We start from the raw sequence: 12,218 nt of genomic DNA on the forward strand, positions 1-12,218 counted from the left end.
ATCTCATTGATTGTGCTTACTTTCCCCTCACTGGTTGGTACTTCATTGGTTGCAGCTATGAACAATCATCTCATTGATTGTGCATACTTTCTCCTCACTGGTTGCAGTTCACTCCATTGGTTGCAGCTATGAAAAATCATCTCATTGATTGTGCATACTTCCTCTCACTGGTTTGCAGTTTGCAGCTTTGGTTTGATGATGATAAATGCTGGTTTTATCATTGGCTCTATGCGAACAGTTATCAAAATGTTTGAAGCCTTTGCCAGACATCTTGGGGTTTCGATTGAAATACAGTTTTGTCTCCTCCAGCAAAAGACGTCTTAGATAGGTGTATCGCTACATTTCCTGCAAGACTCCTCTCTCTCCTCTCTCTCCTCTCTCATCACGAAATAAGTAAGACACAGTTGACTGCTGAATCAATTGATAGTAGCGAACGTTTAGTGTTCAGACACAATGAAAGTGTGTAAATTACTGCTAAATCAATTGGTGGTGATAAAAGTTAAGCGCTACAAAACACTGAAAGTGGGTGTCTTGAAACAATGATACATGTAATGAAACATTGATAGATGTACTGATCTTGTGGTTTGTTCTACCTCCTTCCTCTGCTGCGAGGTGATAAGTCATGTCATTTTTATATACAATATCAAAATCATAGACAATTAAAATCTTGTGGTGGCATGGCTTCTGCTTTTGTTCTCTATAACTCCAGGTAATGGCCTTGCTATGACATCAAACGAGTATCAACTAAAGAAGATACTCCTTTCTTCTCCTTTAAAAACGGCAAATACTGTTGTTTGCTACTATGGCAAATACTGTTGTTTGCTACTGCATGTTGCTCATTCCACTCTGTTTAAGGGGTGATATTGAGTTTTGGAGTCTCATCTCCTTCCCTTGCCTTCTTGAATTGTCAAATAGATGTGACTTACAATACTGATTACCACCTTCTTTTAAAACTACATGTTGCTGATGCTTGCTATCATTCAACTCTGTTTTGGTTTTGATATTGAGTTTAAAACGTTGTGTTAGGTGTACATGCCTCCTCTCTCTCCTCTCTCATCAACAATTAAATAGACACTCATTGTTTGAATACCTTTAGTTTTTTGCTGTGGTTTCCTCAATAGAAAAGTTTGAAATTGCTCATTGGTTGCGGCGCATTTCAAACTATGATAAAGGGGAAATGTTTAAAACACTGAAAGTTGGTAAATTACTGTTGAATGAGTTGATAGTGATGAAAATTAAGTGTTAAAAACATCGTAAGTGGGTAAATTATTGCTAAATCAATATCTCTTCTTGCCTTCTTCAAATGTCAAAAAGAAATGACATTTACTGAATTTTCAGTGACTTACAACATTTATTGCTGCTTTATTCAAATACTGTTCATTGCTGACTGCGTGATGATTATTACCCTCTGTCTTAGGGGTGATAATGAGAGTTGTATTTCTGTCCCTTACCTTCTTGAATTATTACATTAAACATTATTACATTATTACGTTATTAGATTACACATTATGAACATCTAAAAAACTCGCAAGTTCCTTCTCCATGTTTAATCATTGCACTCTGTTTAGGGGTGATATTGAATGACTTGATGTAGTTGTTTTGCTGTGGTTTCCAGAATAGGATTGATTGAAATTCCTCGTTTAGTGTTCAAAAACACTGAAATTGGGTTAATTACTACGCAATCATTTGGTGGTGATGAAAGATAAGTGTTACAAAACACTGGATGAATTACTGCTAAATCATTTGGTGGTGATGAAAGTTAAGTGTTACAAAACACTGAGGGTGAATTACTGCTAAATCATTTGGTGGTGATGAAAGTTAAGTGTTACAAAACACTGAGGGTGAATTACTGCTAAGTCATTTGGTGGTGATGAATGTTTTAGTGTTACAAAACACTGGATGAATTACTGCTAAATCAATTGGGGGTGATGAAAGTTAAGTGTTACAAAACACTGAGGGTGAATTACTGCTAAATCAATTGGTGGTGATGAATGTTAAGTGTTACAAAACACTGAGGGTGAATTACTGCTTAGTCATTTGGTGGTGATGAAAGTTAAGTGTTACAAAACACTGAGGGTGAATTACTGCTAAATCATTTGGTGGTGATGAAAGTTAAGTGTTACAAAACACTGAGGGTGAATTACTGCTAAGTCATTTGGTGGTGATGAAAGTTAAGTGTTACAAAACACTGAGGGTGAATTACTGCTAAATCAATTGGCGGTGATGAATGTTAAGTGTTACAAAACACTGAGGGTGAATTACTGCTAAGTCATTTGGTGGTGATGAAAGTTAAGTGTTACAAAACACTGAGGGTGAATTACTGCTAAGTCATTTGGTGGTGATGAATGTTAAGTGTTACAAAACACTGGATGAATTACTGCTAAATCATTTGGTGGTGATGAAAGTTAAGTGTTACAAAACACTGAGGGTGAATTACTGCTAAGTCATTTGGTGGTGATGAAAGTTAAGTGTTACAAAACACTGAGGGTGAATTACTGCTAAATCAATTGGCGGTGATGAATGTTAAGTGTTACAAAACACTGAGGGTGAATTACTGCTAAGTCATTTGGTGGTGATGAATGTTAAGTGTTACAAAACACTGGATGAATTACTGCTAAATCAATTGGCGGTGACGAAAGTTAAAAGTTACAAAACACTGGATGAATTACTGCTAAATCATTTGGTGGTGATAAGAGTTAAGTGTTACAAAACACTGAGGGTGAATTACTGCTAAATCAATTGGTGGTGCTGAAAGTTAAGTGTTACAAAACACTGAGGGTGAATTACTGCTAAATCATTTGGTGGTGATGAAAGCTAAGTGTTACAAACACTGATACACTCTGTATTGGGGTGATATTGAGCGCAGGAGTCTCCTCCTTCCTTCTTCAACTGTCATGTAGAAACGTGACAAACAAACTGAATTGTCAGTGTGTTACAACACTGATGACCTCCTTTAATACTGCTGCTTGCTGCTGGGTGTTAATTCTTACCTCCTTCCCTTAACATCTTGAATTATTACATTAAACATTATTACAATAAAAATTATTACATTAAACATTGTAACATCATGAATCATCCTTAAATACTGCTGCTTGCTGCTGGCTCTGCGTTGGGGTGATATTGAGTGCAGGAGTCTTCTCCTTCCTTCTTCAACTGTCATGTAGAAACGTGACAAACAAACTGAATTGTCAGTGTGTTACAACACTGATGGCCTCCTTTAATACTGCTGCTTGCTGCTGGGTGTTAATTCTTACCTCCTTCCCTTAACATCTTGAATTATTACATTAAACATTATTACAATTAAAATTATTACATTAAACATTATAACATCATGAATCATCCTCCTTAAATACTGCTGCTTGCTGCTTGCTGCTCTGTTTTGGGGTGATATTGAGTGCAGGAGTCTTCTCCTTCCTTCTTCAACTGTCATGTAGAAACGTGGACAAACAAACTGAATTGTCAGTGTGTTACAACACTGATGACCTCCTTTAATACTGCTGCTTGCTGCTGGGTGTTAATTGATACACTCTGTTTTGGGGTGATATTGAGTGCAGGAGTCTCCTCCTTCCTTCAACTGTCATGTAGAAACGTGACAAACAAACTGAATTGTCAGTGTGTTACAACACTGATAACCTCCTCTAATACTGCTGCTTGCTGCTGGATGTTAATTAATACACTCTGTTTTGGGGTGATATTGAGTGCAGGAGTCTCCTCCTTCCTTCTTCAACTGTCATGTAGAAACGTGACAAACAAACTGAATTGTCAGTGTGTTACAACACTGATAACCTCCTTTAATACTGCTGCTTGCTGCTGGGTGTTAATTAATACACTCTGTTATGGGGTGATATTGAGTTTTGGCGAGTTTTGCTTCCTGAACGTCCTAATTACGACTTAACGTTTTAAATGTATAGATATTCAAAACAGCTATCCATCGATAGCTTTGTGGTGGTTGAATCATTGAAATGTCGCTGGTGTTAGTTATTTGTATATATTGTAATATATGTCAGTGAAATGGGATTGATTATGTTCCCTGATCATCCTTATTGCGACTTAACGTTTTAAATGTATAAATATTCAATACAGCTATCCATTGATAGCTTTGTGGTGGTTGAATCATTGAAATGTCACTGGTGTTGGTTCATTGTATATATTGTAATATATGATGGTGAAATGGGATTGATCATGTTTTGTGATCATCCTTATTGCGACTTAACGTTTTAAATGTATAAATATTCAATACAGCTATCCATCGATAGCTTTGTGGTGGTTGAATCATTGAAATGTCGCTGGTGTTGGTTCTGTGTATATATTGTAATATATATCAGTGAAATGGGATTGATCATGTTTTGTGATCATCCTTATTGCGACTTTACGTTTTAAGTATATAAATATTTAAAACAGCTATCCATCGATAGCTTTGTGGTGGTTGAATCTTTGAAATATCGCTGGTGTTGGTTCATTGTATATATTGTAATATATGATGGTGAAATGGGATTGATCATGTTTTGTGATCATCCTTATTGCGACTTAACGTTTTAAATGTATAAATATTCAATACAGCTATCCATCGATAGCTTTGTGGTGGTTGAATCATTGAAATGTCGCTGGTGTTGGTTCTGTGTATATATTGTAATATATATCAGTGAAATGGGATTGATCATGTTTTGTGATCATCCTTATTGCGACTTTACGTTTTAAGTATATAAATATTTAAAACAGCTATCCATCGATAGCTTTGTGGTGGTTGAATCATTGAAATGTCGCTGGTGTTGGTTCATTGTATATATTGTAATATATGATGGTGAAATGGGATTGATCATGTTTTGTGATCATCCTTATTGCGACTTAACGTTTTAAATGTATAAATATTCAAAACAGCTATCCATCGATAGCTTTGTGGTGGTTGAATCATTGAAATATCGCTGGTGTTGGTTCATTGTATATATTGTAATATATGATGGTGAAATGGGATTGATCATGTTTTGTGATCATCCTTATTGCGACTTAACGTTTTAAATGTATAAATATTCAAAACAGCTATCCATCGATAGCTTTGTGGTGGTTGAATCATTGAAATATCGCTGGTGTTGGTTCTGTGTATATATTGTATCAGCAAATTATTATCATATTACTGATTTTAAAAGTGTTATACTCAAATATGCTATTGTTTGATAGCTTCACTTTGGTTCCTTGCATCTGAAAGTTGTTAACTGTCATGTAGAAACGTGACAAACAAACTGAATTTTCAATGTGTTTCAACACTGATGACCTCCTTTAATACTGCTGCTTGCTGCTGGGTGTTAATTGATACACTCTGTTTTGGGGTGATATTGAGTGCAGGAGTCTCCTCCTTCCTTCTTCAACTGTCATGTAGAAACATGACAAACAAACTAAATGGACAGTGCGGTACAACACTTGTCTCCTTTAATACTGCTGCTTGGTGCAGCGTGTTAATTCTTACCTCCTTCCCTTAACTTCTTGAATTATTATATTAAACATTATTACAATAAAAATTATTACATTAAACATTATAACATCATGAATCATCCTCCTTAAATACTGCTGCTTGCTGCTGGGTGTTAATTCTTACCTCCTTCCCTTAACTTCTTGAATTATTATATTAAACATTATTACAATAAAAATTATTACATTAAACATTATAACATCATGAATCATCCTTAAATACTGCTGCTTGCTGCTGCTCTGTTTTGGGGTGATATTGAGTTCAGGAGTCTTCTCCTTCCTTCTTCAACTGTCATGTAGAAACGTGACAAACAAACTGAATTGTCAGTGTGTTACAACACTGATGACCTCCTTTAATGCTGCTGCTTGCTGCTGGGTGTTAATTAATACACTCTGTTTTGGGGTGATATTGAGTGCAGGAGTCTTCTCCTTCCTTCTTCAACTGTCATGTAGAAACGTGACAAACAAACTGAATTGTCAGTGTGTTACAACACTGATGGCCTCCTTTAATACTGCTGCTTGCTGCAGCGTGTTAATTCTTACCTCCTTCCCTTAACATCTTGAATTATTACATTAAACATTATTACAATTAAAATTATTACATTAAACATTATAACATCATGAATCATCCTCCTTAAATACTGCTGCTTGCTGCTGGCTCTGTTTTGGGGTGATATTGAGTGCAGGAGTCTTCTCCTTCCTTCTTCAACTGTCATGTAGAAACGTGACAAACAAACTGAATTGTCAGTGTGTTACAAGACTGATGACCTCCTTTAATACTGCTGCTTGCTGCTGGGTGTTAATTGATACACTCTGTTTTGGGGTGATATTGAGTGCAGGAGTCTCCTCCTTCCTTCAACTGTCATGTAGAAACGTGACAAACAAACTGAATTGTCAGTGTGTTACAACACTGATAACCTCCTCTAATACTGCTGCTTGCTGCTGGATGTTAATCAATACACTCTGTTCAGGGGTGATATTGAGTTCAGGAGTCTCCTTCCTTCTTCCACTGTCATGTAGAAACGTGACTAACAAACTGAATTATCAGTGTGTTACAACACGGATGACCTCCTTTAATACTGCTGCTTGCTGCTGGGTGTTAATTAATACACGCTGTATTGGGGTGATATTGAGTGCAGGAGTCTCCTCCTTCCTTCTTCAACTGTCATGTAGAAACGTGACAAACAAACTGAATTGTCAGTGTGTTACAACACTGATAACCTCCTTTAATACTGCTGCTTGCTGCTGGGTGTTAATTAATACACTCTGTTATGGGGTGATATTGAGTTTTGGCGAGTTTTGCTTCCTGAACGTCCTAATTACGACTTAACGTTTTAAATGTATAGATATTCAAAACAGCTATCCATCGATAGCTTTGTGGTGGTTGAATCATTGAAATGTCGCTGGTGTTGGTTAATTGTATATATTGTAATATATGATGGTGAAATGGGATTGATTATGTTTCCTGATCATCCTTATTGCGACTTAACGTTTTAAATGTATAAATATTCAAAACAGCTATCCATCGATAGCTTTGTGGTGGTTGAATCATTGAAATGTCACTGGTGTTGGTTATTTGTATATATTGTAATATATGTCAGTGAAATGGGATTGATTATGTTCCCTGATCATCCTTATTGCGACTTAACGTTTTAAATGTATAAATATTCAAAACAGCTATCCATCGATAGCTTTGTGGTGGTTGAATCTTTGAAATATCGCTGGTGTTGGTTCTGTGTATATATTGTAATATATGTCAGTGAAATGGGATTGATTATGTTTCCTGATCGTCCTTATTGCGACTTTACGTTTTAAGTATATAAATATTTAAAACAGCTATCCATCGATAGCTTTGTGGTGGTTGAATCATTGAAATGTCGCTGGTGTCGGTTATTTGTATATATTGTAATATATGCCGGTGAATTGGGATTGATTATGTTTCCTGATCATCCTCATTGTGACTTAACGTTTTAAATGTATGAATATTCAAAGCAGATATCCATTGATAGCTTTGTGGTGGTTGAATCTTTGAAATATCGCTGGTGTTGGTTCTTTGTATATATTGTAATATATGTCGGTGAAATGGGATTGATCATGTTTTGTGATCATCCTTATTGCGACTTAACGTTTTGAATGTATAAATATTCAAAACAGCTATCCATCGATAGCTTTGTGGTGGTTGAATCATTGAAATGTCGCTGGTGTCGGTTATTTGTATATATTGTAATATATGCCGGTGAATTGGGATTGATTATGTTTCCTGATCATCCTCATTGTGACTTAACGTTTTAAATGTATGAATATTCAAAGCAGATATCCATTGATAGCTTTGTGGTGGTTGTATTATTGAAATATCGCTGGTGTTGGTTTTGTGTATATAATGATATATATGTCAGTCAATTGGTGGTGATGAAAGTTAGTTAAGTGTTACAAAACACTGTGGTTGAATTACTGCTAAATAGATTGGTGGTGATAAGAGTAAAGTGTTACAAAACACTGTGGGTAGATTACTGCTAAATCAATTGGTGGTGATGAAAGTTAAGTGTTACAAAACACTGAGGGTGAATTACTGCTAAGTCATTTGGTGGTGATGAAAGTTAAGTGTTACAAAACACTGAGGGTGAATTACTGCTAAGTCATTTGGTGGTGATGAATGTTAAGTGTTACAAAACACTGGATGAATTACTGCTAAATCATTTGGTGGTGATGAAAGTTAAGTGTTACAAAACACTGAGGGTGAATTACTGCTAAGTCATTTGGTGGTGATGAAAGTTAAGTGTTACAAAACACTGAGGGTGAATTACTGCTAAATCAATTGGCGGTGATGAATGTTAAGTGTTACAAAACACTGAGGGTGAATTACTGCTAAGTCATTTGGTGGTGATGAAAGTTAAGTGTTACAAAACACTGAGGGTGAATTACTGCTAAGTCATTTGGTGGTGATGAATGTTAAGTGTTACAAAACACTGGATGAATTACTGCTAAATCAATTGGCGGTGACGAAAGTTAAAAGTTACAAAACACTGGATGAATTACTGCTAAATCATTTGGTGGTGATAAGAGTTAAGTGTTACAAAACACTGAGGGTGAATTACTGCTAAATCAATTGGTGGTGATGAAAGTTTAGTGTTACAAAACACTGTTGGTGATTTACTGCTAAATCAATGATAATGATGAAAGTTTAGTGTTGAAATTGAGATTTAGTGATCCCTCCCTTCCCCTCTTGAATTGTCAAGTTAATTGTGCCATAAACTGAATTGTAAGTGACTTAAGGCTGGGGTGATATTGAGGTTTAATGCCTTCCCACCTTTCTCTTCTTGAATTGACAATTAAATTGTGACATAAACTGAATTGTTAGTGACTTGATTATATTACTCCACTTAAGGAGTGATAAAATTGTCGGCGTCTAAACTCTGATGATGAGGTAAACCAGTTTCTAAGTCTGTGAGCCGACAGTGTAAAAAACTGTTAGAATTCAAATTGCTTTAAGCATCTTCAGAAAGATGGTCGATCACTGGTAAACACTGGTGAAAACAAGTGACATCTCAATTTGCACGTGCCGTCCCAATTTACACTTGATATCCCAATTTGCACTTGATGTCTCACTTTGCACTTGACGTCCCACTTTGCACTTGACGTCTCACTCTGCACTTGACGTCTCACTTTGCACTTGCATCAATTGCACTAAACAGCACTGGCACACCCGCGGGTCCATGCGCATAGTTAGCAAATCGATCAGCATGCAGCATGCCATCTTTGTGTGTGGAAAGAATTTAGCTGGGAGGAATGTATTATTTGTATCATTCCTTGTACAATCTCAAATGTTACGATTATGTAAAGATAAACATAATATCAATTTTATGATGGTAAAAATATCAAAATGTCAAATAATTAAATATCAATTTGTAAAACGAGAGGAAAGAGAAAGATGAAAGTACCAGAAAGAGAAGTGTTGGATTGGTGTCTGTTGTCAGCAGAAATCTGAGGTACTTTACTGAGGAATCTCTACTCCCCAAACAGAGAGTTCAAGATGATACTGAAAGTTCCTGAGGTTCTTTTCACTAAGTAAAGACTATTAATCAGGTATAGTATAAATTGCTATAAATTTCTTTGTAGATAAGAATGTTCTCAACTAGGACGGTAAGTTAGTATTACATGTATTTCATATTTCCCTGTTGTAGCGTGTATTGATTTGGTCATCAAGTACAAAATACCAAACGATTGACAGGAAACATCCAGGATTGTTCCAGTTGTTGTTGAGAAATGTTTAAGTGTCACGATCAAGTCTGAATTGACTATGAATCAGGTAAAATTGTACTTGATATGAACTTCTTTGCTGGAACAGTTGACTTAAAGAAGATGGTTATGTTTATTTTATGTACTTTTGTTGTAGCCAGTGGACTGTTGTTGTAAGAGATGCTCAAAATCAGAGGAAAGGAAACATCAGAGTTCAGGAAGTGTTGAGCAAATTCCTCAAGGTCCGAGTCATGAATCTGAATTGACTATAAAGCAGGTATAATTGAAATTTATTTTTAAGAAGAGTCTCAAAAATGATATCATTATAAATATTTTGTCTGTGTAGTATTGAGCTTGTGGTTGGCCGTAGAATATCAGATGACAGGAAAAGATCAGATCAGAGATGCTGACAAATTTCTCCGTCAATTCGGGACATCTTTCAGTGTTTGTACCCAGAAATCGAAATACGGAATCTCCACATCAAACAGAAAGTTCAAGAAGATACGAAAAGTTGCTGAAGTTCTGAGCAATTTCTCTTCTAAGTCGTGTGTCTAAATTGACTATTAATCAGGTAAAATTGAACTTGAATTTCTTTGCAGGAACAGTCGTCTCAATGAAACTGGTTACTTTTATGTATTTTTGTTGTAGCCAGTGGACTGTTTTTGTAAGAGATGCTCAAAACCAGAGGAAAACATCAGAGTTTAGGAAGAATTGAGCAAATTCCTCAAGGTCCGAGTCATAAATCTGAATTGACTATAAATCAGGTAAAATTGAAATTAGATGAATTTTTGTTTTTATGAAGAGTCTTATGAAAGAAAATCACAGTTTATTTAGTACATTGTTGTTGTAGTTAGTATTGAGTTATTCGTCACACAATACCAGATATCAAGATGGAAACGATACCGATGATGAGGATTAATTTCCTCATGAAAAACCTAAGAGTCATGTGTCTGAATCTACTAAAAAGCAGGTTGGTTGAAATTTACTTTGAAGAAGTCTCAAAAATGATATCATTATTCATATTTTGTGTTTTCACATTGTAGCACATGTATTGAGCTTGTGGTTGGCTGTAGAATATCAGACGACGTGAAAAGATCAGATTAGAGATGCCGACCAATTTCTCTGTCAAATCGGAACTTTCAGTGATTGTTACCACGAGTTAGCGCAGTTCCGTAGATGCCGACCAAGTTCTCCGTCAATTCGGGACTTTCAGTGATTGTTACCACGAGTTAGCGCAGTTCCGTAGATGCCGACCAATTTCTCCGTCAAATCGGGACTTTCAGTGTTTGTTACCGCGAGTTATCGTAGTTCCAGAGATGCCGACCAATTTCTCTGTGAAATCGGGACTTTCAGTGTTTGTTACCGCGAGTTATCGTGGTTCCAGAGATGCCGACCAATTTCTCCAAGGCTGATAGCTTCAGCATAGGTTAAATGTAAATACACATTGTACGTCTATTGAAAAATAAATATGAATTGATTGTTTGATTGGCTGGTTTGTTGTTGAATCTGATTGTGGGTTATTAATTACTGATTTGCTGCGACTTTGCGTTTTAAATGCATACATTTCAAAGGGCTTCTCTTGATAATTGAGGATGTCAAACTTTGGTTTAGAGTTTTGTTACAGTTATGAATGAATGCACTGTATATGTGGAGATTATGTACTTGTGACTTTGCGTTTGTTTTTGTAAATACAAATATTTCTTTAAAATGATTGTTTTTGTGTTGCATCTCATTCTGAGGATGTTAAACTCTTAACTCAAGATACTCAGTTTGCTCTTGACTTGTTTGATTATGATATTGATGAATACATTGATTTTATGGTGTTTGATTATCTGTTGAACTATTGTTTATGAATACCATTTGAACGACTAACCACGAGTTGTTTTAACATCAGTATCATTAGTGGTCAGTTGTTCACTACAAATCGTATGTGTTATTTTTTTTTCTTTATATAATGTACGGTGGACTCCCTTAACTAGAATCATTTCAAGTCCAGTCACTTTTATCTTGGAGTAATGATTCTCCAAGCTTACATCAACTCGGACATAAAGACATTAAACTATTGCATTGAAATTCTTTTATCTGCAGGTGACAATTATCACCTTGTCTTAATTGATTCGAGTTAGTCAAGTCTATTGTACATGGATTCTTTTTTTCTCTGGAAGTGAATTAAATGAAACGAGACGACAGTTGAACCCCATTAATACGATTGTGTTTAGGACGAAAACCGTTTATTACGATCAGATTTCCAGCATGCCCCGGCTAATTTACATCGATCCTTATTTTGATAATACGACAATTTCACTTTCAACCATAAGATTTGTATTTAACTAAGGATCCATTGTAAAATGAGGACTTCAAACCATTCTCACTGATGTAGAGACTTTCTTTTATTAAAGTTATCAGTCTGATTACTCATGAATTATGCATATATCAATCTGCCGCAGCTTGGCACTACCCTATCTGCTGAGGATACTCCAGTACCTACCCATACCCTTCAGACACTCGTTTAGACTTTA

At 35.8% G+C, this 12,218-nt stretch overlaps 1 protein-coding gene across 3 annotated transcripts; it reads left to right on the forward strand.

The window, feature by feature from the left end:
* The first annotated feature begins 9,185 nt into the window (after nucleotides 1-9,185).
* LOC141915198 (uncharacterized) lies at nucleotides 9,186-11,210 on the forward strand. Of its 3 annotated transcripts, none has more exons than XR_012620925.1 (7): nucleotides 9,186-9,546; nucleotides 9,645-9,769; nucleotides 9,857-9,976; nucleotides 10,046-10,270; nucleotides 10,348-10,463; nucleotides 10,550-10,669; nucleotides 10,743-11,210. XR_012620925.1 is itself a non-coding variant. In XM_074806643.1 (7 exons), exons 2-4 carry the CDS (start codon nucleotides 9,761-9,763, stop codon nucleotides 10,252-10,254), a joined length of 303 nt encoding a protein of 100 aa, XP_074662744.1. In that variant the 5' UTR covers nucleotides 9,186-9,546; nucleotides 9,645-9,760; the 3' UTR covers nucleotides 10,255-10,270; nucleotides 10,348-10,463; nucleotides 10,550-10,669; nucleotides 10,743-11,210. The 3 variants fall into 3 exon arrangements, 2 of the variants coding, with proteins under 2 accessions (XP_074662744.1, XP_074662746.1); XM_074806643.1 differs by having other exon boundaries at nucleotides 9,857-9,941; XM_074806645.1 differs by having other exon boundaries at nucleotides 9,857-9,941; nucleotides 10,352-10,463.
* Nucleotides 11,211-12,218: the final 1,008 nt, after the last annotated feature.

This window comes from Tubulanus polymorphus, chromosome 1, assembly GCF_964204645.1.
Source record: "Tubulanus polymorphus chromosome 1, tnTubPoly1.2, whole genome shotgun sequence".
Classification (NCBI taxonomy): domain Eukaryota; kingdom Metazoa; phylum Nemertea; class Palaeonemertea; order Tubulaniformes; family Tubulanidae; genus Tubulanus; species Tubulanus polymorphus.

Coding starts and splice junctions, on each gene's coding strand:
- LOC141915198 (XM_074806643.1), top strand. Junction 9,942..10,045: donor TGTTGAGCAAATTCCTCAAG/GTCCGAGTCATG, acceptor TTGTCTGTGTAG/TATTGAGCTTGTGGTTGGCC.